The 21,659-nt window shown below is 40.8% G+C and overlaps 1 protein-coding gene and 1 long non-coding RNA gene across 2 annotated transcripts; both read left to right on the top strand.

Moving 5' to 3' along the window:
- The first annotated feature begins 8,717 nt into the window (after positions 1-8,717).
- LOC112779545 (uncharacterized) lies at positions 8,718-13,122 on the top strand. The gene is made up of 6 exons (XM_025823844.3): positions 8,718-8,732; positions 9,104-9,261; positions 9,782-10,118; positions 10,890-11,045; positions 11,864-12,049; positions 12,572-13,122. Exons 1-5 carry the CDS (start codon positions 8,718-8,720, stop codon positions 11,876-11,878), a joined length of 681 nt encoding a protein of 226 aa, XP_025679629.2. The 3' UTR covers positions 11,879-12,049; positions 12,572-13,122.
- A 1,435-nt stretch (positions 13,123-14,557) lies between these two features.
- On the top strand, positions 14,558-16,939 carry LOC140181812 (uncharacterized). The gene is made up of 4 exons (XR_011877282.1): positions 14,558-14,707; positions 14,787-14,841; positions 14,930-15,058; positions 16,569-16,939. It is a non-coding gene; the product is annotated as an uncharacterized lncRNA (long non-coding RNA).
- Positions 16,940-21,659: the final 4,720 nt, after the last annotated feature.

The following is a 21,659-nucleotide window of genomic DNA, read 5'->3' as shown; positions in this document are numbered from 1 at the left end:
TGTTCCGAAACCGACGTGACTTTTTGTGACCTTTTGGTTCTGACAGTTACGTCTAATCAAGCGTCGTGTCCGTTAGGGATGTGCGTAGGGATTGATGGTCTTGGTAACGGTGCATTTTCATTAATGACTGCCCCGTTTTTACCATTATGCCTCTAACGTACTTATAAATACTTTCCCTCTCTTTCATTGCTTCGATTCTGCGATTTTTCAAATTTCCCCTTCATTCGTTCGTGCTGCTTTGTTGCATCTTCGAAGGCTTTTCGTTTCCTTCAACCCTCATTTTCGGATAAAGGTTGGTTCTTTTTATAACGTGATTTTCCATTTGCATGCCTTCATTTTGTAGATAGGTTGGTTTGTAGACTTCAGTTCCGTACTTCCTCCTTTAGAGACCGTGTTTTTGATTTTTCCTTTTCTTTTTTCCTTGTAGGTTTTTGCTACCTTTTTAAGAAAAAGAAATGGCTTCCGTAGATATCCTTTCTCAATGGGTTGATGTCACGGTCCTAGGGGAGGAACCCTCGGTCGATACTGAATTTATCACCAACCTTCGCACTCATCACAAAATTTGTACTTCTGAGGATGACGAGCCGAAGTATGAATTGGTAGTCCCGGGTCCTGAAGACTGGGTTTGCTTTGGGAGAGTCAATGAGGCGGCCCCTCATTTTTTCTTTATGTATGAGTGCATGATCACCCGTTTGGGTGTTTTTCTTCCTTTTTCAAACTTTGAGATATCTGTTTTGCATTACTGCCGAGTTGCCCCTACCCAGCTTCACCCCAATTCTTGGGGTTTTTTGAAAATTTGCCAATTTATTAGCCAGGTTTTGGAGTTTCCGACTTCTTTGAAGATTTTTTTCTATCTCTTCCATATGACCAAACCCTTCAGTGGGCTAAACAATAAGCAACAATGGGTGTCTTTCCGAGCCATACAGGGTCGGAGAGTTTTTACCCTTTTTGATGAATCCTTCCATGACTTTAAAAATTATTTTTTCAAAGTTCAAGCCGTAGAGGGTCACCATCCCTTCTTTCTGGATGATAATTCTTGTCCCCGATTTCCTTTACACTGGCTGGAGGCCTCCCCCTGCGAGAAATATGGTCTGGATGACCTGGATGAGGTAGAGGCAGCCATTGTGGGGTTCCTCCGAGAAGTGTGGGGGAGGGCCCCATACTTAGACACAAAAAAGTTTCTCCAGGGGTCTCCGACCTTTGTCCAGGCATAGCTAGGTAGCTTTTATTTGTTTGTTAGATTTCCGATTTGTCTGACTGACTTATCCGACTTGTCTGATCTATCTGTTATTGTTCTTTCAGAGATGGCAAAAGCAAACGCTCAGGAGTCTTACCAAAAGGTCCAGGAGGCTAAAGCAAGGTCTCGTGCCAGGACTGGTGGCGTCAAGGCGATTATCTCTCCTCCTCCTCCTCCTCGGAACGTTGGGACTCCCTCTCAGCCCATTGTAATTTCTTCTTCAACTTTCTCTCAGCCACCCCCCTCTGCTCGACCTTCTCCTGAACCAGAGAATAAGAAGCGCAAGACTTTAGAGTCTGGCTCTTCTGGTGAGGTGAAGGCGGATGCTCTTGCATTCGTCCGAAAGAACATCTATCCCAATGTTCGTATAAGCATGGATGATGTTTCTGTTCGGCGTCACCTTACCACTCTGGTTGAGGAGAGCCTTAAGGCGGCGGGGGTCTGTGGCAAACTCTTAGATATTTTCGAGAAGGCTCCTCTCAGCTCTTTAGGGATGACCTCGAGGGTCGAAGAGCTGGAAGGAAGGCTTCTCATATATCAGGAGCATGAGGGGAAGCTGAAGGAGGAAGTCACCAGGCTGAGGGAGGAGAGAGATAACCTTCAGGAGAGGGAGAGGAAGTTGCAAGCCCAATGCAACATGGAGGTCGGTTTGAGGAAGACAGCACAGGATAGCTATCAAAGTTTGTTTGATGATCTTGTGTCTATGAAGAATGATCTGCTGAATTCTCGGAAGGCATACGCCGAGTTGGATGACTCTATTGCTGATGGCGCAGAGGAGGCTTGGAGGATCTTTAGGGAGCAGGTCGGAGTTATTGCTCCTGACTTGGACCTCTCTCCTTTGGATCCCGATAAGGTTGTCATCGATGGTGCCATTGTGAATCCCCCTGTCCCCGAGATTATTTCCGAGTCAGATTTGAAGACTCGGGGGCAAAGGATTATAGAGTCTCCTCCTCGCCCTAAGGATGCCCCGAGTTCCTCCACAGTTCCTCCGGCTTCCTCTTCATCTCCTATGGATGCCTCTCTTCCCGGTCCTGGTGCCTCTGGTGGTGGTGATCTGTCTACTGCTCTTGCAAAAAAGTAATTTGTTGGCTATTTGGGAGCCCGGCCTGTGGGTCCCCTTCTTTTTTAAACTCTTTATTTATTTTTGGTAGCGTTTGAACAATATTTTGGCCTTTTAAGGCCGTAAACAAAACATTTTATAATACCCTTTTTAATAAGGGTTTAAGTTTTTTTAAAAAATAAATACCCTTTTTGGATAAGGGTCTAAGTTACCTTATGCGTGCATGCTTTTCTGATTGCGATTTTTTCGAATTCCCCTTGATCTTTTCTGGAAAACCTTTTCTTTGGCTTTTCTGTCTTTCCGAGCCTTTTTAAGGATCTTTAGGACAACCTTTTAATCTTTTCTTGGGTTTTTTCCCACCTCTCTTTTGTTATTCCTAGTACTCAATTTCGTTTTATTGAGTTTTTATGACTTAGGCTATTTTCGCGATTCATTTCTGTTTTACTCGGTTTCTCATTCCGACTTATAAGTCGGGATGTTTTCGAGTTTATTATGATCAACTTGTATAACCTCTTTACGCCGACTTGTTCCTCGTCGTTTCATCCTGACGACCATCTAGGTCGGTCATGGGATTTTTACGTTTTGTCGAGCTTAAGTCGGCGCGTTTCGTAGAAAGGAATAGAAAACAATAAAAAAGGAATTTATAAGAGATATTTGTAAGATGAAAAGATCTTTATTAGTTGGGGGGGTACTTCATTGCTACTAAGGGTTTTTGACAGTCTATTTCCCTTAGCCCCTACTATGATGCCTCGTTAAAAACCCTTCTTCAGAAAAAACCCTTTGGCTCTGGGGAAAAAATCATGAAGTTGGGAAAAGAGTACATCAGGGAGTAGAGTTCACTTTTAGCTATAGTACCTTTTCATATTACAAGCATGCCACGACCTTGGTAACTCGGTGCCGTCCAGGTTGGTCACTTTATAATAGCCTTTTCCTAAGATCTCATTGATTTTGTATGGTCCCTTCCAATTTGCAGCGAGTTTTCCTTCTCCTGATTTGTTGACTCCAATGTCATTTCTGATCAGGACCAAGTCGCTTAGGGTGAATGTTCTTCGGATGACTTTTTTGTTGTATCTTGTAGCCATCCTTTGCTTCAATGCTGCCTCTCTTATCTGGGCTTCTTCTCGGACTTCGGGGAGCAAGTCGAGCTCCTCTTTGTGCCCCTGTATATTCCCGATCTCGTCATGGAGAATCACTTTTGGGCTTTGCTTGCTGACTTCTATTGGGATCATGGCTTCTACCCCATAAACTAGTCGGAAGGGAGTTTCTCCAGTGGCGGATTGGGGTGTCGTCCTGTAGGCCCATAGCACTTGGGGGAGCTCTTCGGCCCAAGCTCCTTTTGCATCTTGTAATCTCTTCTTTAGCCCTGCCAGTATGACTTTGTTGGCCGCCTCAGCTTGCCCATTGGCTTGTGGATGCTCCACCGAGGTGAACTGGTGTTTGATTTTCATACTGGCTACTAGGCTTCTAAAGGTAGAGTCGGTGAACTGGGTTCCATTATCTGTAGTAATGGAATGAGGTATCCCATACCTTGTGATGATATTTTTGTAGAGGAACCTCCGACTTCTTTGTGCGGTGATGGTGGCCAATGGCTCTGCTTCTATCCACTTTGTGAAGTAATCTATTCCCACGATCAGGTATCTGACTTGTCCTGGCGCCTGGGGAAAAGGACCTAACAAATCCATTCCCCACTTTGCAAAAGGCCATGGAGAAGTGATACTGATGAGCTCCTATGGTGGGGCCACATGGAAATTTGCATGCATCTGGCATGGTTGGCATTTTTTCACAAATTCCGTGGCATCTTTCTGCAAGGTCGGCCAATAGAATCCTGCTCGGATTACTTTCCTGGCTAATGATCTCGCTCCGAGATGATTTCCGCAGATCCCACTGTGGATTTCTTCTAACACTTCGGTGGTTCTTGAGGTCGGTACACATTTTAATAATGGTGTTGATATCCCCCTTCTGTAGAGGATATTTCTCATCAGAGTGTAATGTTGTGCTTCCCTTCGGATCTTCTTAGCCTCCTTTTCCTCCTTGGGGAGGATGTCGAATTTCATGTATTCGACCAAGGGGTTCATCCATCCGAGGTTTAATCCGACTACCTCAAGGACCTCTTGTTTGTCTTTTTCTTTTACTACGGAGGGTTTCTGGAGAGTTTCCTGGATCAGGCTTCTGTTATTCCCTCCTGGTTTGGTACTTGCTAACTTGGATAGGACGTCTGCTCTGCTATTTAGATCCCGAGTTATATGTTTGACCTCGGTTTCTGCAAAGCGCCCAAGATGTTCCAGAGTTTTTTCCAAGTACTTTTTCATATTTTGGTCCTTCGCCTGATACTCTCCACTTATCTGGGAGGTTACCACTTGTGAGTCGCTATATATCATCACTTTTGTAGCACCGACTTCTTCCGCCAGCTTCAATCCAGCAATCAGAGCTTCATACTCTGCCTGATTATTTGAAGCTGGGAATTCAAATTTGAGGGAAACTTCTATCTGGGTTCCCCTTTCATCCACCAATATTATGCCTGCACCGCTTCCTGTTTTGTTCGAGGATCCATCTACATAGAGTTCCCATGTAGTTGGTTTTTCCTCTTGGTCTCCTGCGTATTCTGCGATGAAGTCGGTGAGGCACTGGGCTTTAATCGCCGTCCGAGCTTCATACTTCAGGTCGAACTCGGAGAGCTCTATTGCCCATTGAACCATTCTCCCTGCAACATCCGTCTTTTGGAGGATTTGCTTCATGGGTTGGTTCGTGCGGACTCTTATTGTGTGAGCTTGAAAGTAAGGCCGTAGTCTTCATGAGGCTACTACTAAGGAGTAGGCAAACTTCTCCAGTTTGTGGTACCTTAGCTCAGGGCCTTGTAGAACTTTACTGATGAAATATACTGGGTGCTGTCCAACCTAGTCTTCTCTGATCAGGGCCGATGAGACGGCCTTGTCTGCTACAGATAAGTATAGGACGAGGTCTTTCCCAGCTATAGGTCGGGTCAAAATAGGAGGTTGGCTTAAGAATCTTTTGAACTCCTGGAATGCCTCCTCGCATTCAGGAGTCCATTCAAACTGACATCCCTTTCTCAATAAGGAGAACAGTGGGAGGGATTTTAGCGCCGATCCTGCCAAAATCTGGAAAGGGCTGCAAGTCGGCCATTCAGCTGTTGGACCTCTCTTAAACAAGTCGGGCTTTTCATCTCTAGGATAGCTCTACACTTGTCGGGATTAGCTTCAATCCCTCTCTGTGTTAGCATAAACCCTAGGAATTTTCCTGCCTCTACCGCAAAGGCGCACTTTGCAGGATTTAGTCTCATCCCGCGCAACCTTATGGTGTCAAAGACTTGTGAGAGGTCAGACAAGAGGTCGACTTCTTTTTTGGTCTTTACCAGCATATCGTCGACGTATACTTCCCTTAGGCTCCCTAGGTGAGAGGCAAACACCTTATTCATCAACCTCTGATATGTGGCCCCTACATTTTTCAATCCGAATGGCATGACCACGTAGCAAAAATTAGCTCTGGGCGTGATGAATGATGTTTTCTCCTGGTCTGGCTCAAACATCGGGATTTGGTTATACCCCGAGTAGGCGTCCATGAACGACAAGTATTGATACCCCGAGCTGGAGTCCACTAGGGTGTCAATGCTTGGCAGTGGATAAGGGTCCTTGGGACATGCCTTATTTAAGCCGGTGTAGTCGACACACATTCTCCATTTGCCATTTTGTTTTTTGACTAGCACTACATTGGCTAGCCATGTTGGGTACTTAACTTCTCTAATGAAGCCGGCTTCTAGGAGTGCTTGTACTTGCTCCTCTACTATTAGGGCTCGCTCTGGGCCGAGCTTGCGTCTTCTCTGTTGTACAGGTCGGGACCCCGGGTAAACCGAGAGCTTATGGGACATGAGCTCGGGGTCTATCCCAGGCATGTCGGAGGCCTTCCAGGCGAAGAGATCGGAGTTATCTCTTAGGAGCTTAGTCAACCCTTGTTTTAGGGTTTCCCCTAGGTTGGCCCCTATGTGAGTATTTTTTCCCTCTTCTTCGCCGACCTGTATCTCCTCGGTTTTTCCTCCCGGTTGTGGATGCAGCTCCTCTCTAGCCCTTGCGCCTCCGAGCTCTACTGTGTGAACTTCTCGGCTTTTTCCTCTCAGGTTTAGGCTTTCATTGTAGCATTTCCTTGCCAATTTCTGATCTTCCCTTACCGTTGCTATCCCCGTTGAAGTCGGGAATTTCATACAAGGTGAGGGTGGATACCACCGCTCCGAGTCGATTAAGGGTAGTCCTGCCAATTAAAGCATTATATGCTGACCCTACATCGATGACTATGAAGTCTATGCTCAGAGTTTTTGATTTTTCCCCTTTTCCAAAGGTGGTGTGGAGGGGCAAAAACCCTAGTGGCTTTATTGGCGTGTCGCCTAGTCCATATAAGGTGTCGGGGTAGGCTCTTAATTCTTTCTTATCCAACCCTAGTTTGTTGAAAGCGGGCTTAAAAAGAATGTCCGCTGAGCTTCCTTGGTCTACTAGGGTTCTGTGGAGATGAGCATTTGCTAGGATCATAGTTATTACCACTGGATCATCGTGTCCAGGGATTATTCCTTGCCCATCTTCATTTGTGAATGAAATGGTAGGGAGGTCAGATGACTCTCCTCCGACCTGGTAGACTCTCTTGAGATGTCTTTTGCGAGAGGATTTGGTGAGTCCCCCTCCCGCGAACCCTCCTGAGATCATATGGATATGTCTCTCCGGAGTCTGCGGTGGTGGGTCTCTTCTATCCATATCGTCTCGCTTTCTCTTCCCATGACTGTCCGACCTTTCTATGAGATATCTGTCGAGCCGACCTTCCCTAGCCAGCTTTTCTATCACATTTTTAAGGTCGTAGCAGTCGTTTGTGGAGTGACCATATATTTTATGGTACTCACAGTAGTCGCTGCGGCTCCCCCCTTTTTTATTTTTAATGGGTCTGGGGGGTGGTAGCCTTTCAGTATTACAAATCTCTCTGTATACGTCCACTATAGAGACCTTTAGAGGAGTATAAGAGTGATATTTTCTTGGTCTATCGAGGCCGAGTTCTTCTTTCTTTTTGGTTTCCCTCTCTCTTTCTTTTGTTGAGGGAGGGTGCCCAGGTCGCCAACTCAGGTCTCTTAACTTAGCATTTTCCTCCATATTGATGTACTTTTCAGCTCTTTCCTGTACATCACTTAGAGAGATGGGATGCCTTTTGGATATGGACTGTGAGAAGGGACTTTCTCTGAGCCCATTGACTAGCCCCATTATGACTGCCTCGGTGGGCAGGTCTTGAATCTCTAAACATGCTTTGTTGAACCTTTCCATATAGGCTCGTAAGGATTCTCCGACCTCCTGTTTTATTCCTAGGAGGCTTGGTGCATGTTTAACTTTGTCTTTCTGGATAGAGAACCTCATCAAGAATTTCCTTGAGAGGTCTTCAAAACTGGTGACCGACCTCGGGGGGAGGCTGTCGAACCACTTCATCGCTGCTTTTGACAAGGTTGTCGGAAAAGCTTTGCATCGCATAGCATCGGAAGCGTCAGCCAGATACATCCGACTTTTAAAGTTGCTCAGATGATGCTTTGGATCAGTGGTTCCGTCGTAGAGGTCCATATCGGGGCTTCTAAAGTTTCTCAGAACTTTTGCCCTCATTATGTCCTCACTAAAAGGATCTTCCCCTCCTAGGGGGGACTCTTCTCTACTATCACGGGAGTTCTGACCTTTGAGGGAGGATTCTAGCTTTAAGAGTTTTTCCTCTAACTCTTTTCGTCTATCCATCTCCTCTCTTAGGCGCTTTTCTATCTCCTTTTGTCGCTCTCGTTCTTGTTCTAGCTGTTCCAAACGATTTTGGTGAATATGGACTAACCCCATGAGCTCAGTTGAATGGGACTGTCCGTCTTTCTCTGACTCACGGCCTTCTGAGGAATTCACCTTCGGGGTTTTGACTCCGGAGGTTCCTTCTTTGTGTTGATCGTTGGTTTCCTGATGGAGGGTTAGGTCCGCGTCACTATTTCTGGTGTCCAGATTCTCTTGTTCAGAATCTGTTTCCACATGACCCTCCTCAGGAGATCCATCCGCTATCACTGGTTGATCTCTCGGGTCCCCGGCAACGGCGCTAATGTTACGGTAGGTAACCGGAGATTAATGGGCTGGATGGCGCTGGTTGGCCCAATCGTCTGAGGGAGGAAGCCTTTGTCAGGGTTTGCGCCTTGGGGGCCTCCGTCCGACTGGTGAGTATGAGTGAATGGGAGGTGGTACCTGCAAAGACACTCCGATACCTAAGTCAGCAAAGGGGTTAGCAGGTCTAGAGAGTATTGGGACTTAGAGATACCTGAGGGGTGTTAGTGTATTTATAGTGGTAAGCCAATAACCACCGTTGGAGTAGTGCCACTTTTCTAGGGTGTTAACCGTCCCTTTATCTTAGGAAAGTTAGGATATGGCTCGTGAAGTGGTTAGAGAGATTCTAGGGGCAGTTACTCATTCAAATGAGTGCTTATCTGCCAGTTAATCCTCGTTCCCGACTTCTTTAGAGCAAGTCGTGACTAGTTCCGACTTCGTAGCAGCTAATCTGGTGAAAAGTGAGGCCAACCCTTTGGGTTGGGCCTTTTTATTTGGATCCTGGGCCTTATTCGTTGGGCCAGGGTATGAACAGAAGTCCATATGCATGCTTTAAAATAGACTGAAGTAAGTATAACTATTAATCATTATATGTTTTTGAATCTTATTTAATTTTCAGATGGATGATTCAATAACTATTGCGGAGGCAATTTTGTCAAGAAGCTAGATGATAGTGTAGTTTATGAGACTGATTACACTGATCAGTTGACTGAGTTGGATGAAGATGTTCTAGATATATTCTCACTAAAGGATTGTTACAAGGTTTTAGGCTATAATAATATAGTCGAGTATTGGTGGCTTGTTCCTGCACTTTTGAAGGGTAGACTGAGAGCACTAAGCTATGACAAAGAGTTGCTTGAGATGTATTTATGTGCAAAGAATAACTAAAAAATATTGCATATCTATCTATTAGTAATGGAAAAGTATAGGTAAACAACTCTTAATTAGCCAATGAGTAATAACTCAAATGACATAGTCTCCCCATACTCAATTAAGAGGTTGTGGGTTCGAGTCTCATATCTTTGGTAAAAAAAAACAACAACTCTTAATTAGTCAATTTTAAATAACTGCAATTAATAATTATTAATTATGTATTTTTTAAAAAATAAAATTTAAATAATCATTAATTAATGATAATTAGTTAATATAAATGATAGTTCAAAAATATTTGTTGGCTTATTATTGACTGATTTGTCTTTTAGCGGTCATATTTTTAAAGTGTTTCATAGAATTTCCACCCAAAATTTAATTTCATTCCCACCCATTTTTTTCAAACACTTTACTTTCTTTTACAAATTTTCACTTTTAACACTATAGAAGTGAAAACACACTTTACACTTCACTTTTAAGTTTTAACCCTAGTGAAACCAATTAAACCTACAGAAGTCGTCGCACCCAGCAGCTGTACTTCATCTTCATCACTGCCGAGGAGGACGTCTCACCCAACTGTCCTCTCTCCGATGAGTACCCTCACACCCAGCCCTCTCTCTGTCGCACCCTAGCTCTTTCGCAACCCTCTCTCGCACCCAACCCTCGCACTATCAATGCAAGCCGTGTTGTCGGATTCGCAACCCTACGTTGGCGCTGCTCCATCCGCGCACCCTGCATCGGCGTGCCATCCTCCCTCAACGGTCTGTCTCTCGCAAACGCTAAAACGATGCCTAAATTGTTGCTGCCTCTCCCTCAATCGGTGCTCAACCCTCACCTTAAATACTACAGGGTATGTATTTCTTCCATCTGTTTCTCTGTTCCTGTAATAAGGGCCATTATTTTGGAAACTTAGGTATTGATGGTGTGTTGTGTTCCTCTGTTTCTCGTTCCTGTGATAAGGGCCATGAATGAGTCTGATTCGCTTTTGTATGTTTAGTAAATTCACCTGGTACCTGGTACAATGGCTGTGATTATGGGACCTGCTAAGGTGGGAAAATCTACATTGTTATGTGGCATCGCAAGTCTTAAACAACTTCTCTTTGTCCTTGCTCAATAATAAATATATTTGTATGATTTAAGCTGAATTGAAAATGATGAATTTTTTTCTTTCGGGTAATTTGCATCCTTCAACCAAGACTTCTGATGAAGTGTTTGTGAAGGGAACAAAATCACACGTGTCTTATGGATTGTATGTTTTTTCACACGCTGTGATTTCTGTTTAACATTCAAATTGAGGTTAATCTGCTTAGTTATAATAAATTCATGCTCAAATAGATTTGTATTAACTTTTCAGACATATGAACCAGTGTTATGGTTTTGTGTTCTTCGTATTGCATACGCGAGAGTCATCAATTTTTTCTTACATTTCTTTTTACTGTTGTTGTGGCTTGTTATTTCTATCATGCTGACTGATTTTTATTATTTGAACGAGCATGTGGCTGCTGATTTATAAAAAAAAATAAAGAAATATGATGAGGAAAATCAAATTGTCAAATTGTAAAAGTTTGAATCAATGCAATGGTAGTATGGTTGAAGTAAATGCTTATTTCCCAATATATAGGTGAGTGATGCTATGGCAACATTAGCTGGAGCAGAATATTGGGACAATGATGTTGCTTTTGCTATCATTTTAGGTACCGAAACCAATGCCTGCTATGTTGAGCAAATTGATGGCATTCCTAAGTTACAAGGTGGTGTTTCCTCTTTTGGAAAAATGGTTAGTAAGAGTAGCATTCTTTCTTCATTACTTTTATGAGAATTGATTTATCTTCTTAATAGATCCTCCTAATTACTACACATGGCAAGAATGTGTTGTATTTTAAGATTTCAATAAGTATTTATGAGGAAGTTTGGGAAGAATGTTGAGATGCTGTATTATTACTCTATTTTCACATCTTGTCGAAATTCTGGGAATGAATTTGTTTCTCTTAATCTGAGGCAAAATACTCTTTCTTTTAGTACCTCTTGAGAAGATTGAGTAAGGTTTAGATGTTGCTTTCCAATTCAAATTCCATTCTTTTTCCAATTAAAATCCACTTATTAGCCATAAGTAGCCAGCAAACATAACGTGTAACTGTGTCTTCTCCTCCCAGTTTGATGATGGGCTTGGTTTCGACATTCCATCGACATCATACTCTGAATCATAGGTGAGTATATTTTTCTTTGAGAATTGAATTTTATGCCTAGTTAGGATCCTAGTTCTGATTGAGTGCGCGTGAAGATAATCTAAGTAGTTGGCCTAATAGCATAGTTCAAAAATATGCAACAGCAGGTGGTTTATAATTCTTTTCTGTTTTTCTTATCTTTTTAGTCATCTACTTTTTATTTATTTTTTATTATAAATAATTTGCACTGGATTTTCAAGATAGCTTTCAAAATTATAACTCATATACAACGTTTTCCTTCCACTACCACTAGCTAGTAATTAAACCATATATATGTGTTCAGTGAAAAATATATAATGGTGCAGTAGTCTGGATTCTAGTTCAAGACACAATATCTGAATATTATAGTTTAATCTTTTTTTGTTGTCAGGTCGACAGAATGTAGGAAGATGTGAAACTCCTGGCGAACATAAGACTATGTGTAAAATGAAGAATGAGTTCATGATGAATTTTGGGATGGTCTGCGAACAAAAGATAAAGAGTGTGTAATTGTTCTCGCTGCTACAAATAGGCCCTTTGATCTTGATGAGGCCGTTATTAGGAGGCTTCCAAGAAGGTAAATATACTATTTTAATATCCTATTCTAAGTGCTAACTTCAGCCATTGGCTCAAATTTTTATTGGCTATGATTCATAGGGAACCTTGGATCATCAAGAACCAAAGTATAGTTTGTCCCATTGAAGAAAAACTCTTATTATTCTATATAAGATTGTACAGGTTGTGTACTAATTGGTAGTATTTCATCTTTTCAAACATGCAGATTTATGGTTTTTCCTTTTCTTTCATGCACTCTATTAAGCGAGTTACTAAGTTTTGTGAATACTTGTATTGCGCTTGAAAATAGTTTCATCATTGCTATTGTACACATTTTCTGTATGAGAAAGTCCTTTCATTTTTAGAGGGTTAAATAGCAATCCTTGAAAGTTCATGATTTATCGCTGGCATGCATTTACATTAATGTTGCTAATTGTCGGAAACCGTGGGTTTCTTTGTGTTTGGAAATGTCATTCCTATGCTAATATGTAATAAACTTGCTTAGTATGCAAATTGGCATCAAATCTGATTTGCTCTTTTACAGATAGAATATGGCAATAAAACCAACAGTTGCATTGAGGGCTATACTTGTTGGAGGGGTTGCAGCATTTGCTAAAATAGCTGGTGCAATGAAGGCCGTAGGTGGTGTAAAAATGGGTGCAGCTGCAACTGCAATAACAGCAGCTGCAGCTGCAATCGCAGCTATGGCAGGATCAAAACAAGAACAAAAGATGCTCCTCAACAGTCTCCGAAATGTACCTTTATTTGTTTTTGGATTTCTTTATATAGATTAGTTGAATCTTTCCTGAGTTTTATGGGAACAAAGCCATTTGCGGATTGTGATATTGACAGATGGTGAATATAATAACCACTTCAAATGTTCTGTTAGATATGGAATTATGAAGTCTTAGATGAAGCTGTACACTAAGTTGAATAGTGTGTTTTAGATGTTGTAAATTTTACTTTGCAAAGTGATGACTTTGCAGTGAATTTGTTTTTCCTTCTTTTTATTTTTTCAATTTTCCTATGCCGGTTTATGTTTGTATTTTTATATAAAATTTATTTTAATAACATGATTTAGTTTTTGCATAATAATTAGTTATCTAATGTTGATTATGCTGGCTTCCACAATGTTGAAAGTAATATGGAGTGGCCTAGTGAAGGATTTATGTAGCTATTGGCACGCTTTATAAGCGTAGCTATATCTTCTTGTAGTTATTAACAGTGACACTTACTAAGCATAGCTATATATCACCCTATCGGCACGCTTAAAAAGTGTAGCTGTATCTTCCCTATTGGCACGCTTTTGAAGCGTATCCAAAACTAATCTTTTGGACACACTTCAAAAGCGTGGCTATATGTATTTTTTTGGTACACTTTTAAAGCGTAGCTATAGGGTTATACATACGGTCACGTTTTTAAGTGTGGCAATAGATAAAAGCGTAGCAAAAAAGAAAGTGTGCCGATAGTTCGACAAAAGGGTGGCGATAAAGCAATCGGCACATTCGCAAATGTGACCTTTTTAAAAGTGTGCTGATAACTTAAAAAGCGTTGCGAAAAGTTATCGGCACATTTTTTTTGCACTTTTCAGCACGCTTTAAAAGCGTGGCAAAAAACTGATTTTCTTGTAGTGTACTAAATATTTTGGGATCAAAATATAATAAATTCATAAATGTAAAATGTGTATAAATTGTGTTTTTATATAAAAAGGATTATCTATTTCGCTTTCATCTTTTGACATTAATAAAAAAGTTATATATATTATTTAAAAGGATTATGCGTTTAAATTGTACTTTATAAAATTTTGTTCTTATATTTTTTTAGTGCAGTAATATTTTTTGCATTTATTATTCATATATATTGTTTCACATGAAGAAGAGTAGTATTGGTATTGATTTAGTTAATCTATGATATCTATAACAACTAGCGGCTCACCAGGCACTATCGTGCCTGTTGAGCCGCTTTTCTATTGAATTTAAGAAGTTAATTTATTTTTATTTTAAAATTATAAATTTAATAATAATTAAAAATAAAGTATAAAAAATTAAAATATTTTAAATTATTTAACATATAAAATGTTAAAATAAACAAATTTAAATTAAAAAATAAGATTAAAAAAATATTAATTTGTTATTATGTGTAACAAAATCAATTTAAAAATTTACTAATGTTATTTAAAGATTAGTTATTTATAAATATTATTAAATTTATTTATTTTTCAATTTTATTTAATTAGAAGTAAATTTAAAAATTAATATTCAAAACATTCTTTGTAAATCCCGGTTAAATTAGTAGATAATTAGTCAATAAATTAATTTTTAATAAGGAATATTAGAAACACGAATATTATATCAAATTAGGATAGAGCTCATCGAAACGAGAATTTTGACACCAATTTCGAAGAAATCGATCCAAGATTAGACCGAACGGGCCGAACCGGTTGAACCGGGTCCAAACCGGGCTGTGGGCCCAATTAGTCCAACAATTAAAAAGAGCCACGGGCTCTTGTTTCTCTTCATTTCCCTCAACGACGATCGTCCCAGGGAAGAGAAGAAGAGAGATTCGTTTACGGTGAATTCCATTTCCCGTAACTTTTCCGTTTGAGCTCCAATCGCCGCACCGTTTGCGGCCACGCGTTCACCGCGTTGAGCTCTACATTTCTACCGGAATAATTTCATAGGTAACTTGCTATTTTACTTCAACCTTTCATTTCCCCAATTTTCGAGTTTGTTAAATTTCTTTGATTTTTGATGTTTTAGGATCCAATTAGCTTGAGAGAAATGTTCACTCTTGCTTATGTGAAGCTTGGGTAAGGTGAGGATACGATAATTCTATTTTATTTTCATTGAATTTGAGCTTTGAGTATTAAATTGGATGTATATGTGTTATGAATGTGTATTAGGTTGTGAATAAATAATTGGAGCTTGAAATTGTGAATACTGGAACTTGGAGGAAGTGGATTAGTTGAGTTTTGAGGGGCTGTCTTGGTTTTGAATAAATAACTTTGGTCGTTACGTGAAAATTGGCTAAGGTATGGTTTAGGTTTCTTGCATTTAATATATAATGTTCTGTGAAAACTTAGGCTAGATGACCATTGGATAAGTTGGAATGCAGGTGTATGTTTAATGTTTAGTAATTTGTCGATGAATATATTTGGTTGAAGTTTATTGGATAATTAGTTTTTAATTTTGGATGGTGAATGTTGTTATGTTAATTTGGAGAGAATTGTGGTTGAATGTTATTGTTGATGAACATGGTTAGTTTGGTGCTTGTTGATTAACTAATGATTTGGTGAATTATTGATTTGAGGTATAACTATTGTGGAGGTTGTTGTGATAATGAGGTATTTTGTGTTAAAAGCCTAGGATTTATGAACTATGATTCTTAGTTGAATTTTGGGTTGTTGGATTTGAATATTGTATGAGTATAATTGTTTATCTGAGGTAGATTTATTGTGGTGACTGTTATGATGATGAGGAAGGGTATGTTGAATTGAAAAGAAAGTAGGTTTGGACCCGAAAAGGGTGGCAAAGTCCGAGTTTTAGAGGAGATGCTGCCGAAATTTTATAAAAAATTAGAGATTTTATTTAGATGATTATTTAAAAGAGATTTAGATTTAAAGGTTATATGGTTTGATTTTGAGTTATTAAGAAAGTGAGTATGTTTTAAGTTTGAAGTTTGATTCTTAGAAAAGAATGAATTATGTTTTGAATTGAAACTATTGATGGATGGAATGGGAGGTGATATAATGAAGGATAAGGATTGAATATGTTTAATGTATGATGATGAATGAGATGCAATTGAGAATGATGTGGATGTTGATGAATTATAATTGAATTATTTATATGGCTTATGAATTTGAATAATCTGAGATATGAGATTCCCTGGATTAAGTGCCGTGGCTTGCCACCACGTGTACCAGGTTGAAAACTCGATACTCTGTTGACCCTACGACGTAAGTGTGACCGGGCACTATATAAATTCCCGGGAATGTTACCCCCATTGAGAAATATTGATTATTTGAGAAAAATCTATGCATAGACTCTTGGGAATGCACGTCGGGGGACAGTCTAAGGACAATTCAGACTTGTCGGGTTGGCTGGATAACCGACAGATGAGCCTCATCAGCCATAGGACAGGCATGCATCATATGCATATTACTTGAATTACTTGCTTGTGCTCTAATTGGGTGTGCCTATCTGTATTTGCCATGCTAAATGTGTATTTGTTACCTGCAGTAGTTGTAACCTTCTTGTGTTTGCCTTTATCTGTTTATTTGTCTGCGAAAATGCATGATGGAATTGGAGGTATGGAGGAATGGCAGTATAGAACTTAGATTTAAGGTTAAGTTAAGTTAGGATTAAATATTTTAGGAAACCACCTTTTATGGCTTCTGTTTAATACTTTAAGCTCTACAATCTGAGTGTCGGCGTTCTAGGATTGCCTCTGGCATTCCCAGAACCTTATATATTATGTGTGTGGCACCTTTACCATACTGAGAACCTCCGGTTCTCATTCCATACTATGTTATTGATTTTCAGATGCAGGTCGGGAGCCATCTCGTTAGTCGTCTGGACTCTTAAAGCGGAGGGGTTACTGGATAGTGTTGTTGTATAGTTTTGCTGTACAGTGATGTATATATATGTACTTAGCTTTCTCTCCGCATACTTGTCCTTTTTGATCCTCTTAGAGGTTTATGGAGAGGCAGGATTGTGTGTATGTACTTTTGGGTTTTGGATATGTATGTATATATGTGTAAATATTCTCCGGCCAGTCTTGACTTCGCAGGCTGAGTTAGGAGCTTGTTATTTTGTATCTTTGGCACTCTATTCCTACTTCTGTTATCTTATGTTTGACAGTTACGGTTTTCTTAGCATGCAAGTTAACTCGTTCCTTGAGCGTTGCGCTTTTATCTCGCGATTTTTGTTTCCCCTATTCTTCAAGGCTCCTAGCATATTATAACTCTTCTGCTATTATATGTACTCATTTTATTTTAGAGGTCGTAATACCACACCACCTCTGTTTTACGACTTAAGCATAAAGCTTTGTGTGGTAGGGTGTTACATTATGGTATCAGAGCAGTTCGTTCCTATAGAGCCTGAAAGACGGACTGATTGTACTTCTGTGCATTCTCTGTATGTGTGTTTATGTGCTATTAGGATATCTGATTGATATATATGGCATAAACGTTTGTGAGCATGCATTTGGAACTTAAAGCATTAGACCTGCGATATTGAGACTGATCAACTTAATATCACTTGTTTGGTGTGTATAGGGACCAGATGTCGACTCGCGGACGCGGTCGCGGGCGAGGTAGAGGTAGGACAGGCACCGTTACTCCTGCTTCCATAGGGACTGATCCAGTAGACTTTATGGCTGCCCTGGGAAATATGGCTGCAGCTATGCAGGCAACAGCTGAGGCATTGGGTAATCATGGGAACAATAATGATGGAGACGGTCCTATGACACTTGCTACATTTCTGAAAGTTCGCCCTCCGACTTTTAGGGGAACCTCAAATCCCACTGATGCAGATAATTGGATTCAGGCTATGGAAAGGGCGTTACAGGCACAACAGGTTCCTGAAGAGCAATGGGTTGAATTTGGAACTTATCAGTTGCAAGGTGAAGCTCAGTATTGGTGACAGGGAACACGACGTATCCTGCAGCCTGATGGTGCTGCGATTCCTTGGGAGATTTTTCGGACAGAGTTCTATAAGAAATATTTTCCTAATTCAGCTAGAAATGCCAAGGAACTTGAATTAATGCAGTTAAAGCAGGGACAAATGACTATTGCTGAGTATACTAGCAAATTTGAGGAGTTATGTCGCTTTTCTCGTATCTGTCAAGATGCGCCTGAAGATTTTGCTGAATGGAAGTGTATTAAATATGAGGGAGGTCTTCGGAGCGATATTCTGAGCTTCGTTGCCCCAATGGAGATTAGGGTGTTTTCTGAATTGGTGAATAAGAGTAGGGTGGCTGAGGATTGTGTGAGGAAGGTGGCAGCAGAGAAAGGAAGTTTGAGGGTGCCTTTTCAGAGGCCTTCAGGGAGGAACTTTACTCCGAGAGGTAGGAATTTCAAGCGTGGAGGCTTTGTTCCGCAGCAGACTCAGGGTCACGGTAATTACAGAAGGCTGAATACTAATGCTAGTCAAGGAAAAAGGTTTGGGAAGCAGCCACAGCAAGATCTGAATTGTCAGAAGTGCGGAAAGTATCATCCTGGAGTTTCGTGCAGACTAGGACTTGGAGTGTGCTATTCCTGTGGACAGCCCGGGCATATAGCCAGTAATTGCCCTGAGAAGAAGAAGTATGAGACTGGTAGGGTGTAGCAGCCGGGGAGAGTATACACCACTTCTACCATTGGTGCTGAGGGATCTGAGACACTAATTTGAGGTAATTGTGAAATGGCTGGTAAAATCTTAAATGCTTTATTTGATTCAGGAGCGTCTCATTCATTTATTGCATTTGAAAAGGCCCATGAATTAGGATTGAGAATGGTGGTTTTAGGTTATGATTTGAAAGTATATAATGCTACTCATGAAGCTATGACGACTAGGATAGAATGTCCACAAGTTCCTTTTCGAGTGCAACAGCGTGAATTTGTGCATGATTTGATTTGTTTGCCTATGACTGGTCTTGATCTCATTTTGGGATTGGATTGGTTATCCAAGAATCATGTTTTGCTTGATTGTTCTGAGAAGTCAGTACAGTTTATGCCAGAAGGGTCAGAAGCACCGGTTGTGGTGAATAGTTACTATTTGAATTCTATGATAGTAAACTGTTCTGGAACTGAATGTCAGGGTATTATGTTATTAACTGCGGGAGTATCAGGTGATGATCAGAGTTTAGAGCAGATTCCTGTTGTATGTGAATTTCCAGATGTGTTTCCGGATGATATTAATGAATTTCCACCTAACCGGGAAGTGGAATTCGTAATTGAGTTGGTGCCTGGAGCCGGTCCGATTTCAATTACTCCTTATGGGATGTCACCTTTAGAAATGGCTGAACTGAAAGCTCAGCTGGAAGATCTGTTGGGTAAGCATTTTATCCGACCAAGTGTTTCTCCGTGGGGAGCGCCAGTGCTTCTGGTAAAGAAGAAGGACGGAAGTATGCGGTTGTGTGTCGATTATCGGCAATTGAATAAGATCACTGTGAAGAATAAATATCCGTTGCCTAGAATCGATGATCTAATGGATCAGTTACAAGGTGCCGGCGTGTTTTCTAAGATTAATCTGCGATCTGGTTATCACCAGATAAGGGTTAGAGACGAGGATATTCCGAAAACTGCTTTCAGGACGCGTTATGGTCATTATGAGTATACAGTGATGTCTTTTGGGTTAACTAATGCCCCGGCAGTATTTATGGATTATATGAACAGGATTTTCCGTCCGTATCTGGACAAGTTTGTTATTGTCTTCATTGATGATATTCTCGTTTATTCTAAGTCTGAAGAGGAACATGCTGATCACTTGCGAACTGTGCTGCAAATTCTGAGAGACAGGAAGTTATATGCTAAGTTATCTAAATGTGAGTTCTGGAAGAGTGAAGTGAAGTTTCTCGGCCACGTGGTGAGTAAGCAGGGGATAGCTGTGGATCCTGCTAAGGTGGAAGCAGTGATGAATTGGGAGCGACCAACTTCAGTGACAGAAATCAGGAGTTTCCTAGGTTTGGCGGGGTATTATCGCAGATTCATTATAGGATTTTCACAACTCGCCTTACCTTTAACTAAGTTGACTAGGAAGGATACACCTTTTATCTGGACTCCGGAATGTGAAGAGAGTTTCCAGGCATTGAAGCACAGGTTGACTACTGTACCTGTATTGGTATTACCTGAACCAAGTGAACCGTTTGAAGTGTATTGTGATGCATCTCTGAAAGGTTTGGGGTGTGTTCTGATGCAGCACCAGAATGTTGTAGCATACGCCTCACGGCAATTAAGGACGCATGAAATGAACTATCCGACACATGATTTGGAACTTGCTGCTGTTGTGTTTGCTTTAAAGATTTGGAGGCACTATCTCTATGGTGTTAAGTTTCATGTTTTCTCAGACCATAAGAGTTTGAAGTATCTTTTTTAGCAGAAAGAATTGAATATGTGTCAGAGGAGATGGATGGAACTTCTGAAAGATTATGATTTTGAATTGAATTATCATCCAGGAAAAGCGAACGTTGTGGCGGACGCTTTGAGTCGGAAGTCTTTATATGCAGCTTGGATGATGCTACGGGAGGAAGAGTTACTGAAGGCATTCCAAGGTTTGAATTTGGGAGTTAGAGAAGAATCTGGAATCCTGTGTTTGAGTCAGTTGCAAATTTCAAGTGATTTTAAATCAGAACTTCTGAGGGCTCATCGAGACAGTGAAGCGTTACGTAAGGTATTACCAGCAGTCGAACAGGGGAAACAGTGGAGAGTGTCAGAAGGTCAGGATGGTTTATGGAGATTCAAGAACCGGATTATTGTGCCAGATATTGGAGACATGCGACAGAGAATCTTAAAGGAAGCTCATAAGAGCGGGTTTTCAATTCACCCAGGGAGCACTAAAATGTATCAAGATCTGAAAGCGATGTTCTGGTGGCCAGGTATGAAGAATGATGTGGCATTGTATGTATCTAAATGTTTAACGTGTCAGAAGGTTAAGATTGAGCATCAGAGACCATCAGGGACCCTTCAGCCTTTAGAGATTCCACAATGGAAATGGGAGAGTATCACAATGGATTTTGTAATAGGTTTGCCTAGAACCCGATCTGGTTGTGACGCTATTTGGGTGGTTGTGGATCGACTAACAAAATCAGCTCACTTTCTTCCTATCCGAATAACTTGCACAATGGAGGAATTGGCTCAAATGTATATTAAAGAGATTGTCAGGTTGCATGGCGTGCCTTCTACCATTATATCTGATAGGGATCCTCGTTTCACATCAAGGTTCTGGGGAGCTTTTCAGCGTGCATTCGGGACTCAGTTAAGTTTGAGTACTGCATATCACCCTCAGACAGATGGTCAGTCAGAGAGAACTATTCAGACCTTGGAGGATATGCTAAGGGCTTGTGTTTTGGACCAGCCGGCGAGCTGGGATCGATATATGCCATTAGTGGAATTTGCTTATAATAATAGCTACCATGCGAGCATCGGAATGGCTCCATATGAAGCTCTGTATGGCAGAAAATGTCAATCTCCACTATGTTGGTATGAAACTGGAGAAAGGAGTTTATTAGGGCCTGAGATGATAGCTGAAACGACTGAGCAGATAAAGAAGATTCGTAGTCGAATGCTTATAGCCCAAAGCCGCCAAAAGAGCTATGCTGACCAGAGGCGAAAGCCTTTGGAATTCGAAGAAGGAGAACATGTCTTTTTGAAAGTTACACCAACCACTGGAGTGGGAAGAGCTATTAAGACTAAGAAACTAAATCCCCGTTATATTGGATCGTTTGAGATCCTGAAGAGAATTGGGCCAGTGGCTTATAGAATTGCCTTACCGCTGTATCTTTCGAATTTGCACGATGTATTTCATGTATCACAGCTTCGGAAGTATACTCCTGATGTAAGTCATGTTTTAGAACCAGAACCAATCCAAGTAAGAGAAGATCTAACACTTCCAATAATTCCAGTGAGAATTGATGATACCAATATTAAACGATTA

Source organism: Arachis hypogaea, chromosome 19 (assembly GCF_003086295.3).
Source record: "Arachis hypogaea cultivar Tifrunner chromosome 19, arahy.Tifrunner.gnm2.J5K5, whole genome shotgun sequence".
NCBI classification, from domain to species: Eukaryota; Viridiplantae; Streptophyta; class Magnoliopsida; order Fabales; family Fabaceae; genus Arachis; species Arachis hypogaea.
Note: the sequence above shows the minus strand (reverse complement) of the source record. Positions and strands in the feature narration are given on the sequence as shown.